Genomic DNA, 26,584 nt, shown 5'->3' on the forward strand with positions numbered 1-26,584 from the left:
AAATTAATTAAACATAAACAAAACAATTTTTTTTTTCTTGCTTCTTGTTTGTATTTCAACGCGCTCGCCCGCCCTCCCTTCTTGCAGATGATTACGTGACAATACGCTACAAATGTCCCAGAGGTGAATTATTTTTTTCTTTAATATTTTTTTTTCCTTCATCTTCAAACCCACCACCCAAATGCATCAAATCTTGGAAGGAGTATAGTTTCTTCATTTTAACATTTTTTTAGAAGCTTCTTTTCAAAATTTCACTTCGCCCCACATACGCATGAATCAAATATTGGTTTTTCATCAGGATATAGAATATGCTTTGAGTGGAAATTTAACAAAATTAGTTTTATATTTCTTTTGCTAGAGATTTCGCTTTTTGCTTTTGCTTGCTTTAGAAACTTTTGATGCTTATATGATTGCAGGATGTGCATGAAGATATTTTATATTATGTTTGAATTTAAGGAATCAATCTCAATCATGCATGCATTTGCTTTGTACAAAAAACATATTTATTTTCCTTTTCATAGATTTTTTTAATGAAATTTTAATAGAATATAGAATATGTTGGGAATTCATTGAAATCATAACAAAGTCATAGTTCTTAGAAATTTAATTCTCATCTTCTACGAATCAAATGAAATAGGATATGGATTTTATTTTGAATTAAACATTCATCAAAAACACAATGAATATCATGCTAAATAAGTATTTTTCATTTCGTTTTGTTTTTAGTTGTATAAGACTGTATAGAAATTTATTTTATTTCAGTTACATATTTTTACTTAGAAAATAATTAAATTATTTTGAATATAAGTTATTTTTAGGATTATATAATTTAAATTTAAAACTTTCATAATTTTTTTTTTAAATTAAAATTGGATAAATTTTGAAAGTTATTTGTCGTAATCATTTTAATATCATTATCATGCTGCTTTTAGTGTTCAGAGAATGCAGTTGTCAAGGTAAATTATTTGAATTCAATTTAATATTTAGTTGTATCTATAGATATTTAATAAAAATCTTTAATATAAATTTAAAAAAAAATAAAAACCAAGTTTCAAAGTTTTAGAAGCTATATTTTTAGAAGAGTAATAGTAAATTCTCATTTAAGATTCCATCATTCTGAAAATCGAATTCGAAATTTCCTTATAAGGGTAAAGGTCTTTAAATGAAAAGATGTTGTAAGCTAATAAAAGTTTTGGGAAATCAAAATGTATACTATTGTTTAGAACCAAATATCAATAAAAGGTTTACTGTCGCAAGGGAGATACTACTTTTAAAGTAGAGTAGTACTACTTTTAAAGTAGAAAAATTTACTAGTGGTAGCTTTTTCCCATTGAACCGATTTCTCGTTTTAAATTGATTTTTTTTAATTCTGTTTTCAAATAATTTCTTAATTATTAAGGTGTTGTCCAATATTCTCAAAAAAAATATTCTTATTTTATGTAAAAACTTGGAAGTTCCAAAATTTGACGCATGAAACTTAATTCATCGAAAATAATTGGTAGAAAAAGAACTAAAGCATTGAAATGAGTCACTCAGTGCAAAGAACATTCTATGGTTAAAAATATTATTTTTTTTAGTAAAATCAGTTGAAAGAAAAACATACTTTTAAATTTTTGTTTTCCTTGTAAAGAAAAATAAAAAAAGTTCAAATATCAGTTAAAAAAATTGAAATTGATATTTCAAATAAAAAATATTTACATTAACAAATAGTAGGTATGCATTAAAAAAAAACTTTCGCAAATGAAAAAAAAAATATTTTGCATTAAAAATATTTTTGCAAATAAATCTCTGCCCTGAAAAAAAAGTGTGCGTCAAATATTTTTTTTTAATCTTCGAAATTCTTACAATTTTTATTATGTATTTGATTACATATAAGGCATTTCAACTATAATTTCAAAGGTCTTGTACAAGGCAAAATAGTTCGACGAATATTAAAAAAAAAAATATTCACAGGTTGCAGAATTTTTTTATTTGCAGTAACATTTTATTTGGAATGCAAAATATTTTTGGTTGTAGTTAATTTTTTTTAGTATGCAAATATTTTTTTTTTTTAAATAAAATGATTTTTTACAGCCCTATTTTAGATATACTTACCAAATAACAGTTAATTATTTCAATCCATTGATTTGGTTACAACATTGAAAACCAGTTATTTACTAAAAGATTATTTCAAAAATTTCAATCAATAAATTTACATAAGGAATATTTTTATGTAAAATTCTAAATCAGTAAAGTGTGAGAGTTTTAGCGGAGACTTTTCCGCATTTTGTCTAAAAAAAGGTGGTGTTAACTTTTTTTTAAATAGGGTTACCACGTTCAAATTCCCATTTTCATAACAAATCCATAACCATAACACAAAAATAGTCAGATCATTGAGGTGATTGTTTAAATTTTGAAGACACAAATAATAATATATTTTGTATTTTTCTTACTCTGAACACTTCTTCTGAAAACAAAACTCTTTTATCTAGAATATTTCGGTTTGACTCTATGATTCCTGATTCTCATTATTACATCAATTTTCATTTAAATCCTCAATCTGTATAATAGAAAGAAAATTATCAACGATATGACCTAGCGTATGCTATAGACTGTTATCAAATGGGTCACTACGGTGTATGAGTAACATTTTTTTCTTGAAAAAAATTAAATACTAAATAAAAACAATTGCAACCAACTTTATGTGTACTTAGTTTGAAACAAGTGAAAAATGATAATATCCTTTTTTAGAAAACTTATTTCAGAATAACAAAGATAAATAAAATAAAACAATGCAATATACAATACATATATATTTAAAGAATGTTGTATACAATTGAACGTATTTTATGGTCTTCATAAAACTTTTAATATTTTTTTTTTATATTCAGGAATTTCAATATTTAATAATCTCAAATTTAAGTAATACCAAATTTAGGTCGAATTCGAAATAAGCTACATTTACTTTAAGTATATGAAATTCAACATACCGCACACATTTGCATGTAAAAAACATTCAAACATATCTACATACATATGTTAGCCTTAACATAATAACAATAACTTGGTGTGCTATAAATCATACCATTTACTCCATAATACTAACCACATTCCATCGCTTGCCCGCAAAATATCCTAGAAATGCTAATAAAGTTGATAATATGTGTGTGTGTGTGATGGTCTTTGTATAGTTTGTGGGTGCTGGGGTTTAATACAAATTTTGTGAATTCCTTTTAGTTTAGTTGTGTATAACCGCCCATCTTATAACCTTTAACGAACTATATCCATTTGATGAATGATTTATCTCGCATATTATGAAAATTTAACAAATTCTAAACATTAATGAAAACCACAACTTCAAAAGTTTAATAATGTTAAGGATTTTGGTGTTGGTTTTTGTTACAAATCTATATCAAATATGTACTTACTACTAAATTCTGCTCCAACATTCTACACATTGAAATTTATTTGTACTAAAATATTTAAACATAGACATTTATTCTACTATCCTTATGCATATATGCATGCATATCATTACTCTTGCATTGTGCATTTCAAACAAAAAATAACTTGGCGAAAAAATTAAATTAATATTGAATTTTACAGGGCGATATCCTTACAAGGCTAACGGATATATGTCAGAACCAGAACCAAATTACGATTCGGACTATTCAACAGTAAAATATCGAACTTTGGAACGAAGACGTTTACAATCAACGGGTACAGGTACAGAATCAAGAACATCAGCAGGTCCACCTACAACAGGAAACGAAAGTCACGACGAAACGTAAGTATAAGATTTTTTTTTTTTGTTTTTACATATTCCAATAGTATTTCCTTTTCCTTTAAAAAGAAAATGGTATTCTAACAGATTTGTTGTACTATTTACATGCATTGTAATAAGGTTCAGTATTGTATTTTTGAAATTATTTTTTTACTTGAAATTTTATTGTACTTTATTCCAAAAACTGCTCGTCTTAAGTATATGAAATGGTTGCTTACTTTTAGTTATAATACAAATTATTTGAAAATTGACGACGCTAGCATTTCTTCAAGGTTGGAAAAAAAATTCAGATTTTGAAATGTAATGAAATGTTTACATAATGTACATTTTCGTAATCAGTACAACAAGACCTACAAAATGTGTACACATCACACTTTGTGAAAATGTAAACACTCAATTTAAGCTTGTACATACATTTCTCGTACAAGCACAAATGTTTGTTCCAAGTTAATGTTGGAAATTGTACTGATTACGTACACAATGTTTTTTTTTTTTAATATATAATTATGCTTATAATACTATCCATTATAAATAAATATTTTATGAATTCAATGCAGAAATATGAAGCCAAAACACCATACCAATTTGGACTTTGTACCTAAATATTTTGTGAGTGTACTCATAGTGTACTCATTACAACGTGCTTTATTGTGATATTTAATTGAATGAATATATTATATATTCTTCATAAATATAATATTCTTCATAAATATATATGTATGTACCTAATAATTTACTGAGCACATAATTATGTACTCAGTGCAAAAATGTATGTACTCATTACTGTCATATAAACATTTTTATGAACTGCATGCATGCCATAATTTTCACAATACCAGGCATTTATGTACTCCTTTGCCAATTTTCTGTAGTAAAATCTTGTGCCAAATATCCAAAAATTGATAATTCTTTCAAAAAAAATAGTTGGTGCAGGATATTTTTGATTCAGTACAAATATTATCTTAACTGGACACGTTGATTGTTTTTATTACCTAACTTGCGATGATGAATTTATTTCTGCTTTTATGTACCTCAGCATTTCACTTTATCAGCCAAAGTATCTACATACATTATTTTAATCAGTACACATCATTTTGTACTCAGTGCATATAAATCTGTACTTTATATAAACAAATATTATAATGAGAACATTCAAACCTGTATTAATTACTCATAAAGTTTGTATTGAGTGGGTATTTAAAATACATGCTCTGGACATAAAGTCTCTATACAAACTATGTACATTAAAGTTTGTACTCATTATTGTACTATGCTGAGTATTTATTTTTTAATTTTAACATGTGCATTGTATCTACATCTGTATAAGTGACATATTTATTTGATTTCACAAGCAATAAATCAAGACTTACCTTAGGCATTCAAGAACATAATGTTCATGTACCGTAACTATTTCATTGCACATGTACTCAGTACAATCTACATAGTTGAAGAATTTGTCATTTATTGAGTTGGGATAGGTATAACTTGCTGTTATTTTTTACAATTATTGCCTTGAAAACTTCGTTCCATGACTAAAATATAATCAGTACAAAGAACAATAATTATAATGACCTACATTTATTGTACTAAGGTACTAGGTTTTATTATTTACTAACTAATTCTACCACGGTTTTTCGTGAACAGTTTTTCAAATCCCAAAAAACATTTTAACAACTTCAGTTTGAAATATAAGCTACAAATGATATTTCAAAAAATATTTCATTTTAACCGGAAAAAGGTTTATTCAAATTCATATTAATTTGCATATTCAAAATCCCTTAAATGGTCTTTATCACAGAAACAAATACGTGCGACTCAGTCGTGCATTTTATTTCTTTTACAATTTTCTGTGCATTTTGTTTGTTTGATATAAATCATAATCCTTTTTCAATTTTTTTTTTGAAAAATGACAAAATGTGTAAGTATTACTTTTTTATTCATATTTACAAATTTTTTACGTATACACAACCTCTACGTCACGTTTGAGGGAAAATGTGATGATGGGGATTTGAGTTGGTTGGTGTATCCACTTAAGTGTTTTCGTGCATTTGGCATTTATAACTTCCTCATACTCGACATCCGGAGGCTAAGAGGTTCCTCTTATACACACTATATTTTCAATATCTACCTTCAAAAAATATATGTAGGTATCCCTTTAAAAAAAAAATGTAGCTTTTAGTTGGTAGAAAATCCATTGGGGGAGAGTATTGAAATGATTTACATTTTATTATTTTTTTTTTCTGTGAAAAAGAATGTTGTATTTGGTTTGTGCCTCTCACACCAGCGAAGTATTGTAAGAGTATTATCCTACCTTTATCATAGAATTTCCATTGAACTTTTTTTATTTTTTTTTTTTTTTTGAATATATCACGAAATTGGAAAGAAAAATTATTTACAAAGAAAAAAAAAAAGAAAAACAAATATACATTTATAGGTAAGGTATTGAAAAGGATATCCATTTTGAAATACTTTTACGAGGCAACATCGTTCAATGATGTGTATATAAATGAGCCGATGTAATCCGCTTGAAAATGCAGCACACACACACACTGTTAAAAAAAACACACACTCATTCCTTTTTTATTTTTTTAAATGGATGGATGGAGATGCTGGAAGGAAGGTGAAGTGGTAGGGAGGAATTTACGAAAAATAAAAAACCGATGCCTGTTTGCAGAAACACCTATACATGAGTAAAGACGATGATGCCTTAAAGAGGCACTTTATCGAAACATATTCGAAAACATTTTCAGAAAAAAGGTAGATGATTTACAGGAGGGTCGAAAAGAACTTAAAATTTTGTTTTTTTTTTCGTGAATTCCACAAAAGGATGAAAATAGGTTTAACATTTGAAGAGTTGTGTTCCAATACCTATTGTAGAAGTTGCCAAAAAAAAAAACATACTGAAGATTGACCAAAAACGTGTCAGTAATGATATTTAATACTAATTATGGTAGAGTGACGATCTCTCAACTTTTATAGAAATCTTTTTTACAAAAATGCTGTTTATTAAAAAATATTCTATAGAAAATAATTTAAAAAAAAAAAAAACATAACATAAAACAAAAAATAACAAAAAAATTTTTGAAAACTCATTATTTATATTTTCAAACTATAAACCGTTTTTGCATTAAATCAATGCTCACGACCTCTTAACTTAATTTTTAAAATAAAAAAAATCTGAGCTCAGAAAAGTTTAATCCCTAAAAAAGTCCCTAAAATGACAAAAAATGCAAAAATGTTTAAGACTAATGTCCAAATGGCAACCCTAAAAAATCGTGCCGAACAAAAATATCGTTAAAATGCCAAACAAAACTAAGAAAAACTTGCTCGACTGCCGGAAATTTGTATCGTGCTCAATGCAGTTTCAAACAAACTGATGTTAATTTCAAATTATCTCGTACTTTAAGTTGTTAAACTTGATCGAAAGTTCAAGTTTCATGATTTACAAGGAATATCGTTCTTAAAGAAATCCGAATAATTGCAAATGGAAACCAATTATCTCTTGACTTTTTTAGATCATACAACTCCAAGCATTTTGTTCGCAAATCACTACGATCAATTAGCATGAACTTTTTGGCATTTAGGAATTACCAATTTTCCTCATAGAATAAAAAAAAAAACTTTTCCAGTGAATTTTAAAGCTAAAAGAACTTAATACAATATGAAGTATGTTTAATGAAAAAAATCTTGGGAAGAATAGATTAGAGCAGCACAAGTTTGTAAATACTGTCAGAACAAGAAAGAACAGAAAATTTCAACTTCGTATTTAACAAGATTGACAGTTGTCTATATCTGTTGCAATTTTTTTAATTTTAAATCATTTCGTGAAATAATTTTTTTCTTAGATAAATAAATGATTTACTAGCACTTTTTATATTCCCTTAATTTTTAACAAAACTAACGGTACCTGTCATATAACGGAAATAGAAAACTAAATTTTTTTCAAAAACGGCTCTAACGATTTTGATTAAAATTTTTGAGTGTAGTATTAAACATAAGAGCCAATTTTTTAAATAAAAAAAAAATTTTTTTTCAACGAAAATTTTTATTCAAAAACGTTTAAGTAAAAGTAATATTAAAATTTTTGAACATTTTTAAAAAACTCACTTTTGGATTTTTAAGAAATATTTCAAATTTTTTTTTTGAAAAATCAATTTTTTGAAAACCGGTTTATGAAAAATTTTGAAATTTCGTTTTTATGTGTAAATAAATTATTTCTTCAAAATGGCATACCAACTTTTTTTTTTTGAATAATGTTAGAAAATTTTTCTATATAAAAAATTTTTTTTTTAAAAAACGGCTCAAACGATTTTCGAAAGTTTTTTTCTAAAAATTCCTTTTAATACAACAAGTAAACTCGCATACCTACTTCGTTTTTTTTTTTTGAAAGATCATTTAAAATGGTATTTAATTAATTGTAAAAACAGATTTTATTTTTTTAATTTCTTGAAAATATCAAATTTTAAATTTTCTTAATTTTCTTGAATAAAATCTTTAATATTAGAGTAACTTTAACGCATAAGAGCAAGTACGTGCGACCCCAGTTGTGCATTTTATTTTTTTTTTTTTTGTTCTTAATCAAAAATTCTTAAACCTAGTAAATACTTGGTGAAGCAAGTCGTGAAAGTTCCTGTGAACTTTCGTGGTGAAAAAAAAAATTGGAGACTTTTGCTTCACGACGCACGTGAAGTAGTTCACGTGCAAAATGTACAGGTAAATCTTTTACTCGTGAATCTACTCTCCCTATATATTTTTCGAAAAAAATTAATTTGAAAATTGAAAACAAACAAGAATTGTATAAATTCACTTCACAATTTGCTTCACAACAGCTAAAAATTTACACTTTTCACTCACTTGCTCTACCCCAAAAGTAGGAGCAGAAAAAACTGAACTTTTCTGTGCTGAACAAATTCATAAAACATAAAATGACAGATTGTAGATCAAGTTGGGGAGAGTTTTTTGTTTCATGAAACACAAAAACTTGTACTTTTCGGATCTTTTCTATACTTTTCTGTGCGGATAAGATTTATTAAACAGAACTACCTAGGTTCTCTAAAACTTAGAACTTCTTAATAAGAAGTTTTCTAGATAAGTAGGTACTGTATCGCAGAATTTCTGACAACATTATTGCGTATTTTTCTGAAAGCTAAGTTTTCCTCCCTCTTAAAAAAAGAAGTGTAAAATAAATTGTCGTAGGTCTTTTTACTTTCTAACCCTACTGTCCGCTCTTACCTAATATGCATATCAACTTGAAATATTTTATTTTATATTTTCTCTTTTTTCTTGTTTTTTTTTTTATATTTTTACAGATTTTATGGTACTATGCCAAATCCTGTTAAATCAGGCCAAGGATCCTATAAAGTTCAACCTGGCAGAATTGAGAATTACATTACCGGTCATTCATCCGTATCCGAAAAGGAAAAGAAAGAGGTACGTACTACGTGTAGTATATGTATATGAAGAGGTACAATTTTAAAATATTCTTAAGTGAGTTTAGAGTATGTGTATAGAGAAGAGTGTCTCTATATACTCTTCTACAAAAACACACACACATGTTAACTATACTACCACCTACCATACGACAAATGTATAGATAGGTATACTATTACAACAGCATAATATCTGTACATTCAAAAAAAAAAAAACTAAAAAAAAACATAAACATCATATTCATTTATCTAAATCCTCCAACTCCTTTATTTTATTTTTGTTCCTTTTTCCTTGTCTACGTATATATTCCCTTTTCCCTTCCCTTTTCTTCAACTGTGATTTTATGAATTTATGATATATACTGTGTATGTATTTGCATAATATTGTTCCTTTTCTGTTGTATTTTTGTCTATTTTGATGTCGTTTTTTTTTTTGTGTGCGTGTGTGCTTGCTTACATAACTCTTAAAAAAATATCCTTTTTCTTGAAATCTATCAATAAATTATTTCTTCATCCTTTAACGTCCATCTTTAGGTCCAGTTTGTTTTGTATTGTTCTTGTGTTGTCCTTTTCTGTTTATTTTTATCTTCTAGAATATTATTTTTGTTGTTCTTCGGAAAATGCATGGATTCTAAAATAGTCCAGGACAAATACAAAAAAAAAGTCAAAAACTGTATTTTGTATCTGGCACAAAAACAGGATTTTGCTGTTATCTGGAAGCATTTCTACAGAATTAAATTGGTATCAGAAATTAAAACGCTTTAACGTAGGAAAAATATTACTGATTTTCTTAGTAATAACTTACTCCTTTTTGACCTTTTGATCATAAGAAAGAGCAACGATATTTTGTTAAAACTCAAAATATCAACTTTCGTACATAAATCTTTACTTTTCTCTTAATTTTTTTGCAAAGAAAATGTAAATTTCTACCCACTTATACTACCACAAAAAATTCTTTTGTCCTTATCCTGAGAAGGATATTTTATGTTATTTGAAGCAGTAAAGTATCCTTTTAAATAATAATATAAACATTTAACATACATTCTTGGTATCAAGGATAAGAAAAACATACTTGAACCTCAGTTCTTGATGTTCTTATATATTTCGATTTTATACAATCTCCCTGTCCTTTTTCCCATAAATGTACGTGTATTTATATTCTGGATATGTGTATATGAAATATTGTAAATCCTTAAAATATTTATATTCATCCTTTCTGATACGCGATATCATAAATCATATTTTCGTATCTTATAGTCGGGAGTCGAGCTCCCAAGAGTGAAATCAATTTATCCTTTTTGCTTTACCCATGAGAAAAGGGGCTATCGACCATTTTGAAAACCCCACTCATACTGATAAAATAAAAGAAAAAGAAGATAATACAATGATGAGGGCGTTTCGTGGTGAAAATTGGAATTAAATTTTCGCAATTAAGACAGAAAAATACTTAAATCTTTTTTTCTTCCTTTTCATTTCTTTTTGTGTACTACTACGACTATAATACGAGAGTATTAAAAAGGAACTTACATTTGCACCTTTTGTGAAGCCAGAGTGCAAGTGGATATATGACTTAAAAAATTAAAAAGAAAAATCGAGCAAGGATAGGATACTGATGCTCTTTTTTGAAAAAAAAGGGATTATTATTGTTTTTTTTTTGTTCTTTTTGTTTTTCGATTTTCCAATAAATAGGAGAGATGGAATTGCAATTAAGGAGCAAAAAGGATTTTCATTGAATTATAGCTTCAAGGATTAAAATCCTATACTTAGTTGTGAGTATTTTGTAGCGCTTTTTCCAATCAAGATGAAATAAAAGCGAGGTGGCTTTAAAAAAAAGAAGTCCTTATTCTCTTTCATTATTTAGTGCGCTTTGAAGTCTTATTATTATTTTCTTTTGGCACTATTTTTTTTGTATAAAAGGATTAAAGGTACTTAGTTAACTCATAGGGATTACGATACTGCTGTGTAATTAAATTTTGCTGTGAATGGCTTAGGATGGCTGAATCTTTCATTTGTGGTTATTTTTTTAGGTGTGCAGGTGTTGTTCGTGGGATTAGATGTGAGAGAAGATTTTTAAAAAAATGTGCTTTGAAAATGCTGAAAAGAATCAAATTGATCTACAATTATTTACTGATTTATTATTATTTTTGACGGTAGGAAATTTTCAAAAGACACTTGGCAGTATTCGACACCAAGTAGTGTGGGACTCTTAACCACTAAAACCACCTCTTTATCAGGACCAATCTTGAGAGATCGACATCAGATTTTTCTTTCTTAACTTTGTAAAATCACTTTGGGGGAAGTTTAAACTTTTAATACTTTCCCATGATTTTTAGACCATAAGCTCATGAGGATTGGTTCTTCTTAATCTCCGAACATGTCGGGTACCAAAATTGCGGTATCATCTGCAAAAGTAGCCATTATGGTGTGATTACCAACTGGGATATCCCTTGTGTATAGTAAATACAGGGTAGGACCTAGGACACTTCCTTGTGGTACACCGGCTTCTATTTTCTTCAATTCCGAATATTCTTGATCGTACCTTACTCTAAATAATCGGTCTGAGATTTACGATTTTAATATTTCATAGTACTGTCTGGGAAGATCCCTTTGCAGTTTGTACTCAAGTCCCTCATGCCAAACCTTGTCAAAGGCTTGAGCAACATCTAAGAAAATAGCTGAACATACTTGTTTTTCTTCTAATGCTTTTTCTATTACATCCGTTATTTTATGAACTTGGTCTATCGTGGAATGTTTATTTCTAAAGCCAAACTGATGATTTGGGATTAACCTTCTTTCTTCTATGATTTTGCTAAGTCTCTTCAGAAGCTGTTTTTCAAAAACTTTTGCAAACTTGGGTATGACAATAACTTCAGCAATTTTCCAACGGTGTGGGACATACCGTTGCTTAAGGCATGCATTTATTATATATTGGAGTTTTATGAAGGCTTTCAAAGGCATTTCTTTCATAACCTGGGCAGTAATTAGATCGTAACCTGGGTGATTTTTTATTTGATTGTTGATGTAAACACATACTTTTTATTTCTTTTTAATCTTACAATTGGTATTTCAACATTGGTTATCCACAAACTGTAAGCTATTTTCAGTCGCGTTTGTTGGGTATTGCTTAAAAACATTCGCAAGATGCTCCGCGAAAAGGTTAGCTTTTTCTTTTGGGTTACCGATCCATTTCCCTTCTTGAGGTTTCAAAAGCGAGTTTTGTAACTGCGGTCTTTTCAGGCACTTGGCTGCTTTCCATAGCGAAAAATCGGTTGAAGCATCAATCGTTAAATTCTTTAGGAATGTACTGAGTGAATCATTTTTGAATTTATAAATTTGTTTTTTAAGATTGCTGCTTATACGGTTAAATGTTGTTTTATCATCTGGATATCTAGTATTTTGCCATTTTCTTCGAGCTCTTCTTTTCTCTATTATCAACTCTCTTATCTCTAAAGGATATTTTATATCGTTTTGTCTTCTATTAGAAAATGTTGGAGTACTTTCTTTATCGGCCTGTTGCACATCAGCAATAAATTGTTCCACTTCATGGTCAATTTGCTCGATTGTATCCATGGGAGATCTTAAATTTATAAAACTTAAAAGCCTTTCTCTAAAATCACTCCAGTTTGTTTTCTTATTTAATAGCTTTGGATTACTTTTTTCTATTACTTCCGAAAAGCGTTTCGTGGGAAGCAGCTTAAGCTATGCAAAATAACTTCGAACCAGGTTATCACGAAACATGTACGACGTATTGGTTCAGGCCGTTTTTCGCACTTAAGTATTTTCTCTTGTTGATGTCTTTATTCTTGTTTTCTTTGAACTGCTAGTTTTTCTTGTTTCGATGTAAGAAATTTCTTCCAGTTCAAAGCACACACTCTCCGTAATATTTGGGTTGAATTTGATTGCTCTTCTTCTGTGGTTCTTACAAGCAGTTTCTGTATTTCATTTCGAGTCGAGGTCTGATTTTTAGCCTTTTTTCTCAGGCGTAGGAGTCAAGCTTTCCAGCCGTTTTCTTTCTATACTTAACGGAGTTTATGCTTTATTATTCTACTACCACATTTTCTTGCATCAATGATAGATACTATTTTACTTAAAACCCCTAACAGCCTTTGGCTCCGTCACCAAGAGACGGTTTTACTAAACATTAGCTTCTCTCACTTAGATACTAATCTTTCAACTTTCAGTTTGAATTTAAACCCAGACTTTCAGCGTGACATTTAATAGAACAAACCATGAACCATACGGTTAATGCCATCAGTTTAAATGATTTTTTTAACCCCACGAAAGAAGATTAGCACCAAAAATTATATGACTCACTGTAATAACTGCACCATGGACTTCCTATTGAAACAAATAATGTCAATTCAGAAAATGTTCACCACAGTTTTGTAGGCAGCACACAATTTTCTAATTTATTTTTCTGAAGCTTCCATAATAATTATATGACTCCAATTAATAAAGCCTATAAACAGGAAAATATTGCTTAAACAACAAAGAGCATTTAAATCATTGCCTACTTTTAGGATTTTACATTTAAAAAAATCTCTACTAATGAAACTTTCGAAGGGAGTTAAACTGTCTTTTTGTTAAGTTAATGATCTTATTTTACTCAATGCTTATAGAGTGAATATGACATTTTTGGCTAAAGATAACTTTTTAAAAGTTAAGTTTGCATGAAATACTTAATTTCTTCATTTCCCTGATCATTCATTTTTTTAGAATAATATTAAACAAAACTATTCGATATAGAAATACGAACTACAAAAATGTTGAAAACAAAAAAAAAAATCAAAATTGATTCAAAATTTAAACAAAAAAAAAATATTTTTCGCATTTCTAGTGGTGGGACGAAGTGATGGACATCTTTAACGGGGTATGATTAATATCATTTTTTTTTTTATTATTTTCTAAATTTATTTGTTTTAGTGAATTTTTAATTAAGATAATTAATATTTTTAGTTATTTTAATCTTACCTTTTGTTTTGCTTATTTAATTTTTTGGTTTTGTTGATGCTATAGTAGTTTTAAAAATCATAAGGTATCAATTAACTCATTAATGAATATATATTTTATAAAATGTATTATTATAAATAGTAAAAAAAAAAAAACTTAATGATATGGAAACAAAAGGCATTAAATTATACTAGATTAAACGACAAATACGCTGTAATGAGATGGTTTTTGATGAAGGCAAACAAAAAAATGTTTTTAACCAAAATGTTTACTCCATAATAACAAAAACAAAAAAAAAATTGAATTACAATGAGAATAATATTTATTTCATTCAAATGCATTTATTATACCTCTTTTATGCACACACGCTTTTGTCGTAATTAATGAGCCTTTACATATGCAATACAATCTCTATAGCTCAACCCTAATATTATATCGAAATCATTAAAATATTTAATTTTATATCAGAATTGAATGATTGAATGATACAGAAACTGGCATTAATATATAATTCAGTTACTGACATAATGTGAGTTTAAATCAAAAGCATCGCTCATTCGTTATTTTCGTATTTTTGAATAAATACCATTTTTAAACCCACCCTAAAGTATACAAGGGAAAAATATTTTTTGTAAAATAATTAGTTTTCCCACAAATGAATGAAGGTTTTTTTATTTTAAAATTTTCTCAATATTCTCATATTTACAATAAAATGCATTGTGTTTGTGTATTTACTAAATGAAAAGGATTTTAGAATAACGAATGAATGCCTTTAATACGGCAGAGGCCTTAAATATAGAAAAAAAAACAATAAATGACAAACATCGTTTTAATTTTGCTTCACTCCATCGAATAATTGATTTCTATTTAAGTCATTTCGTTATTGCATTTAATTTGATTAATTATGATAATGGCGAGGTAAATAGATAGACTTTGTGAGCGTATTGTTTAGTTTTAATTTTTTTTTAAATAGTAAATTTTATGTTTTAAAATAAATCATTTGAAATTGAATTGAATTTTGACTACTATGTATTTTAATTAATTCTAACGTATTTTCTAGTTTTTAGTTTTTAGAGCGAGTATTGAATAATTAATATTGCTTTTAGTTTACTTCAATATTTGTTTTAGTATTTAAATTTTTAAAATGGAATTTTATTTTATTTGTTTTGTTTTATTTTTTTATTTTGTTTTACTTTTTTTTTTGTGCTTTTTTTTATAACCAAAAAACATATATTGAATAATTAACAACAAAAAAAAATATATATATATGTATATCCCCATCCAAAAATTCACCCCAGTGGCTTAAAGACAACCATCCATTGCCTCGTACATTCATCGATTTTGCTTATGAAGTTGAACAATTTGTAAGTTTGCTTTTTATGGTTAAAAAAAAAAATAAATAAATTAAATATTATTTTTATTTATTTATTTCCCTTATATTTATGAATATCTTGTTCTCTATTCCGGGTCAGTGTTATTAAAATCTTAAGCATGCAAAAAGTAAAGAATCTAACAAATTTAAATAAAAATAAATATTCATTAATATAAATAATGATATCTTATATTTAAAAATAAAATTTAAATAACATATCTTCTACATATTGACGTATTTAATAGAATTTTTTTATGGAATTACTGTACCCAATAAATAAATTGCCTGTTATATTTTCTTATGAATGTTCATTAAAATATTAAAATTATGTATTTTCTCCCAGATGTTGTAGCTAAATTGCGTTTCTAAAAATTAATAAATATAAAAAAAAACTTTGGTTAAAAATTAAAGATCCCGCGAAAACCTTAAAAGTTATATTATTTTAATTAATTTTTTATTTTTATGAGGTGAGATAGACTTAATTAAAAAAAAATATATTTGTTTTAATCAAGTTAATGTAATTGTTATAGATGTACTACATTCACTTGGTCAAAAAATTATATTAAAACAAAAAATGTCTTATATAAGTTCCTGAGTTTATATATTATTCCAATTTTGTTATATCTTTCACGTACAGAATACAGCTCGTGCAAAAGTCGATAGTACATTAGTACAGTTTTAAAAGTTAATAAACAAAAAAGTCAACTGGTTGCAGCGACACAAAAAAATGTTCAGCATTTTTTCATGTTTAAACGTCAACGTTCACTGTGGTGTATACGTATTTTTTTTTACAAATCTGTGTTACACCTTAAAAAATCTTGATTTTGGTATTTAAAAAAAATAAATTTGAATTTTCTGATTATTACAAGCGTTTTTTGTAGACAGTTTAAAATTTTACTGGTAATTTTTAAATATTCCTGATTTTCAGTTAAAGTCGTGGTAGGTCTGATTGTATTGACCTTTTTCAAACTATTCAAATACGGGTAAAACTTTTTCAAACTGCAAGACCAAAAAAGTTGGACATTTCAAAAATGTTCAGCTTAGATTTGACACCAGTCTCTTGGTATATTCTGACCTAAGTCCCGTACCGTGTAGGTACTTTGTAGAAATAATTTGAGTGATTTATTTCCCCAAGTTTTGCACTTACAGAAAACTGTAGTTACACTCAAATTAAACAAACTTTTATCTTCTTCCTATTACATACCTACTTGTTTAAAACTTAACAGCATTCCAAAATTCCGTACAGTGCAATTTTTTACGATTTAAGGCTAGAGACACGGGATCGGGTCGAAATTCTGCTTTTCAAAATTCTGCTTTTTTAACGAAAATATTGTTTTTCAAAATTCTGCATTTTTTCTATTTTGCTTTTTAAAATTCTGCTTTTCAAAATTCTGCCAGTATTATACTCAAACAAAAAAAATTCTGCCAATTCTGTATTTTTTTTTAGAGCATATGCGCTGACTAAAGAAAAATACACCTCATTAATGTAATTCAACATTGGTACTTTCCTAAATTTTTTTGTTTAAGTGTCGCAAATATTTTTTAAAATACATACACTGACTTTCTTTCAAATAAATTCTATAACTTATTGGAACCGATGTTGTTTGATACAAAATATTACTTTTCTTATTCAAATTTTTGCATATTCATCTTTAATTGATAAATTAAAAAAATTTGAATTTTTTTCGGAAATGTTTAGTATTAAAAACCTTTTCTTAATATTTTCAAATTTATTCATTTATAAAACAAAAATTAATTTGCATTCAAAGAATGACAAATTACTAAGGTAAGTAATCAAATAAGCAGATAATTTTTCAAGAAGATGATTTTACAGAATTCTTTTCAATTTTTTGCAGAATTTTGAAAAACAGAATTATGAAAAGCAGAATTTTGAAAAACAGAATTTTGAAAAACAGAATTTTGAAAAGCAGAATTTTGAAAAGCAGAATTTTGAAAGCAGAATTTTGACAAAAGAATTTTGACCCCGGAAGAATTTTGACCCTAACCCTAGAGACACACCTGCGATTTTGGTCGCAAGATTATTCAATCGCAAAAATGGATCATAAGGATTTCAATGCCTATGAACACATACTTTTAAAAAATAGCATCGATTAAAAATTTGTCCTTAAAATCGTTGTGATTAATTTTTGCGATTAAATAGTCGCGTGACCAAAATCGTATGTGTGTAGTGTATCTAGTTTAACTCGTTTTTTTTTCGTCTCAAAACAGCCAAATTAATTTTTACAGAAACAACGACTTTGGTATGCGTTTTGACTTGAAACCTTAACGGTCACTATGGCGTATGTGTAACATTTTTTTTTAAATTTTTTGTTCGTAAAGAATTTTTTTCTTTTGCTAGGCAAAAAATGAAACCAATGAAACCAAAAGTCTGCAAATGAAACCAGGTGACCTTTTGTGACAAGTTTCTGATTAACCAAATCATGTATATAAATAAGAGATTTCGCCGAATACCAAATATGTACCACATATGTATAAATAAAAAAAAAAATAAACTTGCGGCCCAAATGCAGTACAATAGAGCAGATCACAACACGTCTAAAGTCACGTAGGAGTAAGATAGATGCACATCGTTATTCGTTGGCTGAATAATCGGCCACTTAAACTGGAGACCTTTCAACAAATTTCACTTAACAAAGGATTTATCAACTGTTAACATTGACAATTTTCATTTACTCTTCAGAGTCGAGGAGTGTCCTTCTGTGAAATATTTCAAAGTTGATTGACATATTTGCTATTTTGAAATTGTACGAGTTGAAAAAAATTGTAATAAAAAACTGTATAGGACATACCAAAGAAGTTTCGAAATAGAATTTCTTCGATCTAATTTAAAATAACGATGTTTTCAGGACATGCTTCAACTTTTTCAATTCCTTAAATTAGTTTTAATAATTAGTTTCTTCTCCGAAAACACAATTACGTGCATTAAGGTTTTATAAAATTTATTTAAATTTAACAGAAAAAAACTCTTCTTTTATTACAAGTTAATTCTATTAAAAGTACCAAAACAAAAATTTGAAATTTCTAACTTAAAATACACAAAAGAAGAATCTCATCAAAAAAATTCCTCATTTAAATAACTTTACGAACAAAGAAACAAAGTCATGATTTGCATACGAAAGGTAGTTAAGTTAATTTTACTTAAAAGTCATCTCACCTCATAAATTAAAATAGAAATAAAAAATAATGAACATTAAATAAAGAGTAGGTACAACAAGGATGTTGTAGGTACACCTAGTACCTTTGATTATGTAGGGAAACCTACTTCAAACCAAAAACTATCCACAAAATGATTCAACAATAAAACAAACAAACAACAACAAAAAATAAATAAATAACCTCAAGTAAAAAAAAAAGAAAAACTAACCAAAAGTACTCACACATTCATTGCGCAATCCATTACAACAATAACACCAACAACATTAAGGATTCTTCTCTCATATAAATGTATGCATTGACATAAGTTTCAATGTCCTTTTCTCTCATATACCTACTCGTACCTAACTCGTAAACGTCCTCATCTGCACACCAAACATTTTTTACTTACAAAAAAAAATACATTTCCCATATCCTTATACAAAAAAGCACACATACCTATCTATAAAACTTACTCATAAAAAACAAAAAAAAAACTTTGTCCGGATCGGGATCGGAATAGGGAATCTAAAAAACCTATTCCAAAGGGGTGGCAAACTAGCAAAGTGATAAAATGGTAATATGGTAACATAAAAATAGAGGTGGATGGACGTACGATGGGGTTTGGGGTTGTATATGTGTGTATATTATTATAGTTGGTACTTTGGTCTAACCGAAAACTAGTAGAGACCAAGACCATAAAGTAGAAGTTCTTGTTGTTGCCGCATGCCATGTCCATATGGGAGACCACATTTTACAAATTATATATTGGCCCTCTAAGGACGAAATAAGTGAACATTTTAATCTAATTTTTGCTCTTTTCTTTCTCCCTTTTTCCCTCTCTTTTGGCATATATTTTTTGTATGTGTTCCTGTGTTCCTTTTGGATGGCGTAATTATTTCTCTGGGGGATATCTTCATATGGATTTTCTATCTTCTACAAAAAAAAAAGCAATTGGACCAACAGAAACTTTCTCCACACTACACCGAGGGAAATTTATCGAGGTATGTAAATGTTTTTGAATATTATACTACACACACACACACAAACACATATTTTAGGATATATATAAAGTGTAAAGGACAGAAAATATAAGGAAATTGCATTAAGTTGATCCTTGCATAAATTTTGTATCGAGTTTTTTGAATATTGAATACATATTTGACAACGAACGTTTTTTGGTGGTCAAAATGCAAATCAAAGTTCTACCTACTACAAGAGTACCATGTTTATATGTAGTTTTATAGTTCGGTTCAGTTCATCAGTGTTGCGTTTTGCAGTGATTTTAAAAGGCTAATCCAGTTATACTGACTTTTATATGCATGCAAATATAATCTAAGGAAAAGTTCGTTTTGGCAGACTTACATATGTGTGGTAAAATGAACACTTCTTAAACTTGTCGATACTCACAATGTCCTTTTGAAAGAGGAATTTTAAAGAGGCTTACTATAAGTTGATTGGTATAGTTCTGAGTTTTTAACATGTTGTAAAGTTTGGTTGGTTTTGTAAAATTTATAGGAATTCATCTTAAAGGTCTTAGAAAACTAACACAATATTGGTTTTTCAACATTTTCATGAGGTTGATAGTTCTAGAAGAGCAAAACTATGTTTACATAGCAAATAAACAATTTAAAAATACTGTATTTGGTTTCAGTAAAATCGTAACTGTTATTTGAAAAAAATGTACTTTAGTACATATGTGTAATGTAGGTAGGGTAACGTACCCAGTGACCGACACCCTTAAGGGATAATTTGAAAATTCATAACTTTCCCTACACTGCTTCAATTTTAAATATTTAAATGGTTAAATTAACTATAAGAAATGGTTTTTAAGTATAATGAAAGCATAAATAATTTAGAAATTCCTTAAAAATATCAAAATTAAAAATGTAATACCTTACCGGTTTTTTAGTTACCGACACCATTTTTTCAGTAGTGGACACCCGATTTTTTTAAGTAACGGACACCCATATCTAAGATGCATTTACACTCTTGGTTTTATCGCCGGTGTGTAAGATGTCCGTTTTTTAATTAGAACCGAACAACAAGACGGTTTTACTACTGACATTCTCTCGTTGTACGGTGTTAGTTCATGAAGGAACATCGTACACCGGCGATACAACTGAGAGTGTAAATGCAGCTAAGCATTCATTTAATGCACTTTGCAGATCTTCGTCTTTGTTTTGCTTCTGTTTTGGCCTTTTTAAATAATAGACTAAAATGTCGACCCCGACGAACACTCAAGTACTTGTAAATACTGTTTAAACCTAGCTTACAGTTCAACGCATAACAAAACTTAATTTTCAATACCTGGGGTCGAATCACGGTAAAAGAAAAAGGTAGGAACAGATAGCGTTCATACGTTAACAACCGTGTGCCGTGATTCGACCACTGTTCTCTGTTCTACATTCTACTTTAGGTGGGCTATTCTGGTTCTGTAAAAAGTTTGATGAAAATAGTTTTCATCGATTCTGATTCAGTGGAAACATGGAAATTAAAGTCAAAATTCTATCACATGAAAATAATTTTCTCATCGAAATATTTTCTGTGAAAAGAACAATACGTAGGTACCTGCCATGATAACAAAAAAAAAAAAGGATCTTAAACATAAAAAGATTAGCAGTCGAGCAATACAAACAACCGTTGAACTGCGTACCTACATATATCAAGACACAAATTTTGATTTAAAAAGGAAATACATCCTTTTTTTAACAAGAAAATTAAAAGTTGCCATAGAATACGTCAAAAATTATATTTTTACGATCATACGTTAACGTTTTGCTTTTGACTATTGCGATTGCCGTATCTATTTAATCAGAAAAATTTAGGGACAGTTAGCTGAAAAGCAAAAATGGAATGATAAAATGAAAAGTCGAATGAAAACTCCGATGGTGAAAATTTTATCATTTCATTTTTTCACAGAACCAGAATAAGGACCCAGACAAAACGTTACATGCCTTAACATTAAAAGGAACGATTAAGGAACACAAAGAAGATTTGACCTCAAACTTGAAGGCGGAAGTTTTCTTTGTAAATTAAAAGCTAGTATGTGTGAACTTAAGGGAAATAAAAATAGGCAAACAAGGGCTAAGTTTTTAGCGTGTGCATGAAAATGATTGTCAAACAATACACACACCTTGCATAAATCGAATGAACCGTTTTCAGATTCCTTTCACTTTTTTTTTAAGTAATTTTACACAGTCGAAAGGAAACCCACTTTATAAACTTATATAAAAGCGCTACGTGTTGCTTTGAATCTTTTGTTTTTTTACACGGTGAACTGTAAACTAGGCCTTTAGGAGCAAACAAAAAGTGGTTTCAAAATAATTGGGCCTATTCGGCGAGATCTTTTATACTGCTATTCTGCAGAAAAATAACGGTGTCCATAACTTATATCATCAAACTTGTCTAATTGCGCCAGTTATGGACACCAGTGTCGGTCACTGAATTTCGTTGAACATTATATTCTAGTTATAAACACCACACGTAAAATTAAATTATGTTATTATTTTTGTAATAACTTAAATTGAAATAGATCTACAAAGCAATTCTCTAACAAAATATTCAATTTTAATTTTTGTACAATATACAGATATATTGTTTAAACAATGATTTGTACTTACGTCTTTCTTAAGAATTTCTCAAGTTTCATGCATTTCACAGAGGTTTGAAACTTGCCCCTTTTATTACAACAAAACCAATCACTACCAACTATGAAGTAAAGTGTTTTCTGATGGAATATACATACATGCCTGAACGCGTTAAAAATAGTTTTCGTACGCTACACCCTAACAAAACCTTAAGAAAACGGAAAAACTGTGCCAGGTGTCGGTCACTAGGTAGTTTTCCCTATGTACATATTTTAAAAAAAAAATTGAATTAGTATAAAAGCCAAATTTACAATACCTTTTATATTGTCAAAATAGAAGAGCTTGTATTTATTAAAAAACATTTTGAACCATTATCAACGGTACCGCTGTCATAGAAGTGTTTTTTTTTTTGATTGTTGACTTTCTCCGAAACAATTTAAATAATTTCAAAGAAATTTTTATTCAGAAGCGTTGAGAACCCGTAATAATAAATTAAAAAAAAATCGAAAAACAATATTTTTGGAATATTTTAAGAATACCTATTTAATTTTTTTTTTTTTTTGTTTTTATTTTGAAAATTCAAATTTTGAAAATTGTTATTACCCGTGGAAGATGGGTAATATTTTACTTAGAATTTTTCGAAATTTATAATTTCTGTGGGTCGAACTTACAAAAAGGTCGAAAAACTATTTTCTTTTTCTACTATAAATAAATAAATAATAAAAAAAAAACAGCATGAACATTTTTTTTTAAATAATTTAGTAATTATTAGATACAAAAAAAATACCTAATAAAAAAAAAAATACACGTCTATCAATTTTGCAAAAAGTAAAGCTTAAATTGACAAAAATAAATTGGATGTTAATTTGACATTTTTTGCATTTTTAAAATGCTCCCTTCGGGACTCTAAAACAAAATGACTTCTTGTATACATTTGCCGTGTTGCCGCTGTGCGCAATTTTTTTTTTTTTTTAATTATTTTATGAGAAATTTTTTCTTCCTACTTAGCACTGATTTTTCAATCGTCAGTTAGACTATCAAAAGAATAAATGTCAATATAAAAAAACTTTTATTCCTAGGAATAAGATCTATCCGAGGTTTATCTGACTATTGAAAAATTGGCCCTTAGTGGCCCCAAGTTCTTCCGAAACGATTTATTACTTATGAGGCCTAAAATTTATTTGAAAAGTATACATTTTTTTGTATTACTATTAAATTTCACACAACTAAATAAAACTGATGTGAAAAATGATTGGCCATGCTTCTTATAACTTAACGAAACTTGACGAGTTTTAGTTACCAAAACCACAAAACTGCTAAAAATTTTAAATTTAAATCGAAAACTTAACACAATTCTTATACAACATGTTAAAAAAGCGGATTAAACCCATTGACTAATGGCAGTTAAATGAACATTCGATATTTTTCTTTATTTTTTTTTTTCAAAAACCAGTGCATAGTTTAAGAAAAAATGTTTTAAATATAATAAAATTTTAACAGCAGCGTCAAAAGCTTTTTGAGCATTATAGAGAGTGAGAGTGTTTATTAATTTAATCTCAGTCTCTCTTATGCTTTAAAAACTTTTGACTGAAATTTTCGACTAAAAATAAAGTGGATTTATACCTACTTTAAGTCAAATTTTAATTATTTTTATTCACTTAATTAAAATTCAAATTGCAATCAACGTTATTAAATCACATCACGAGTGAACAAAAAAACATGCACTGTGTGAACTCATATTATTTTTAAAAATGTTAATGTTTCCATTCTCTAGTAACAGTTAAACTACCAAAAAATGGTACTTTTCTATGAAACTATTTGGAAAAAAAACTCTAAAAGTGCTCAAATTTAATACCGATTTCATTTTGTCACGTTTCATTATCTGGCATATATAACTTGGAAACCAATTTAAATTTGAAAACTTGACTTCCTTTTTTTGTTAAAAAATTGCAATTGCTTTTGTTAACTTCTAAATAAAAGTTTATTTAATGATAAATTTAAAGAAAATTTGTTAGTATGTTTTTAATTTATTTAAAATGTATGCACTGATGCACAAACCAACAGAAATGAAGAATACCAAACAGGACCATAACAATATTTTTTTTATAAAAAAGAAAATATTCAAAATTTTCATAAATATTAAATTTTTTGTACCTAACCACTGTGAGGCGCAACATTGATATTCTCTCTGAACAAAACTAATACATCATTTTCTATGTTAACTTCTTTTTTTTTAATTTTTTTTTGTTCTAAAATAAACTCCATTCATAAAACATAAAAATTTTTTATTTATTCTATTTTCAATTTTTTTTTTGTATTTCCATCTTTCTATCCCTTCAACAACAAAAAACAAAACATCACAAAAAACATTGATAAATTGAATCAAAAAATCAAAACCAGAGCATTGCTGAAGGAACAGGGTTACACGAGTGATTCGAATTTAGTATTCCGGAAAAAGGATGTCCCCATTTTGCAGTCCCCATTGAGTCCAGTCGAACAGAAACAAGTCTACAAGAGTGTCCAAGCAGGAGGCCAGCCACCACTTTTGGGTTTCAGGAAACCAGCCCCAGAAAAACCAAAAGGTATGTGTAATACACTCTATAGAATTTATAATACATACATAACTTTAGTTGTCATTTTGAACTAAAAAAAAAAATATAATACAAAAAAAATGTGTGTCCTAAAAATTGTCATTTCGTCTGACATAGTCAGAAAAACGAAAACAAATAAACTCCCAATCATAGGGATATGCCAGCCTTTAGTATGGCTTTATCCCTTTTTTTTGGGAGAAATGTTATTTAAAAACTAAAAATTTCGTACTACGCCACACAGCAAATCTAAAAAACAAAAAAACAAGGCACGTTATCTAACATTTTATAGAGTGCAGCATTCGCAAAAATGACTTCTTTTTTTTATTATTTATTTTTGGATGACGGGAAAGACTAAAAAGTTTTTTTTTTTTTGTGTGAAAGTTTGAAAGAGTGATGATGTTAGTATAGTAGTTGGTGATGGTGGTGGTCTTGACTAAATATGATTTTTGGGTTCGTTGGAAAAGAAAAAGTTAGTTTTTCTCTCTTGTTTGATTTATAATATTTTTTGTTTGTTTCTTTTCTCTCTCTCTAACTTTTTGGTTGCAAATTGCAATCTTACTTAATTTATTACAAAAATCTACCTACTTTTCTACTCTTATTCACTTCTTTCTATGTAACTTGGCAATGGCAAATAATAACGATTAGAAAAATGTTCTCGATTTTATGCATAGATAACTTTTACTTTAAGCTAACATTAATTAAAAGAATAGTAATTATTTCTTCTAACAACTTGTTTTATGGATGATGAGGGATTAAAGGATGATTATAATCTAGGATCTTGAAGGAATTTTTTTTTTTTTTTTGGCAGATATACACAGATAGGAATGGTTAACTTTTTTAAATCTCTGTCGGGCACACGGGTGCGAATTTGGCAGGACAATAATAAAAAAATTACGATTTTTCAAAAAAAGTGGTCACAAAAAAGTCTCTTTATAAGGATGAAAATATTTTTTTCGGAATTGTGAATACAATATTCGAATTCCTCGGAATATTCTACATCAATTTCATACTTGATTCTCTATAAAATATTGTGACCGAAAAAAGTTCTAGCGACATGAAAAAGTATAAAAAAAAATTCGCACCCGTGTGCCTATCACGTCACAAAAAAGAGGTGTGCCTACATAGTGTTAATAATAAGTAAGAAATCCTATCTGTGATTTTTTTACAATAACGAGTAGGTGACCATCCGTCCCGGTTTACCCGGGACTGTCCCGTATTTCTACAGCTTGTCCCGGGTTTTATTTAAGAAACCCGGGTCGTATAAGTGTCCTGTATTTTGTAATTTGTCCCGGGATTGTCCCGTATTTGCACATTCTCTGATTTTTGTATTCAATATTTTAAATACTTTGTACGGAAAACAAGAAAACAGTGGTTTGAAATTAAAATTATTCTAATTTTTCGGATAAAGCACTAAGCCTACTGAAGCAAAACGAAAATTTTTCTAGGTCCCCAAAGTAAAAAAAACTGCTGCAAGAAAAATTGCCTGGACAAATAAATGGAGGTGACAAACGATTGAAAACTCTCCATATATTCTAGCACAGATAAGAATTGCCTAAGCTGCGTATTGTGCAACGAAAAGCAAAATTTTTGTTTATGATTTCGTCGTGCTGGTTTTGTATTAAAATTTTCGTTTCGCCTCTAGACTAGGCTATAGTTTTTTTAAATGTTCGTCAATTATTTAGTTCCAGCCAGCTTCTGTTTGTGTAGTTGCTACACCAGGAAAAATATATTGGAAT

At 28.2% G+C, this 26,584-nt stretch overlaps 1 protein-coding gene across 15 annotated transcripts in view; it reads left to right on the forward strand.

The window, feature by feature from the left end:
- The window catches only part of LOC129921182 (sorbin and SH3 domain-containing protein 1), a 250,507-nt gene that overhangs the window by 153,696 nt on the left and 70,227 nt on the right, over positions 1–26,584 (forward strand). For 9 of the 15 annotated variants that reach the window (XM_056002893.1, XM_056002898.1, XM_056002902.1 and 6 more), the window contains 6 exons: positions 88–123; positions 3,586–3,766; positions 9,073–9,193; positions 14,030–14,062; positions 19,619–19,671; positions 24,658–24,839. In XM_056002893.1, coding sequence (XP_055858868.1) covers positions 88–123; positions 3,586–3,766; positions 9,073–9,193; positions 14,030–14,062; positions 19,619–19,671; positions 24,658–24,839 — 606 coding nt within the window. The remainder of the gene's footprint in view (positions 1–87; positions 124–3,585; positions 3,767–9,072; positions 9,194–14,029; positions 14,063–19,618; positions 19,672–24,657; positions 24,840–26,584) is intronic. The other 6 variants (XM_056002899.1, XM_056002903.1, XM_056002904.1 and 3 more) reach the window with 2 other exon arrangements.

The sequence above is a fragment of the Episyrphus balteatus genome, chromosome 1 (genome assembly GCF_945859705.1).
Source record: "Episyrphus balteatus chromosome 1, idEpiBalt1.1, whole genome shotgun sequence".
In the NCBI taxonomy this organism is placed as follows: Eukaryota; Metazoa; Arthropoda; class Insecta; order Diptera; family Syrphidae; genus Episyrphus; species Episyrphus balteatus.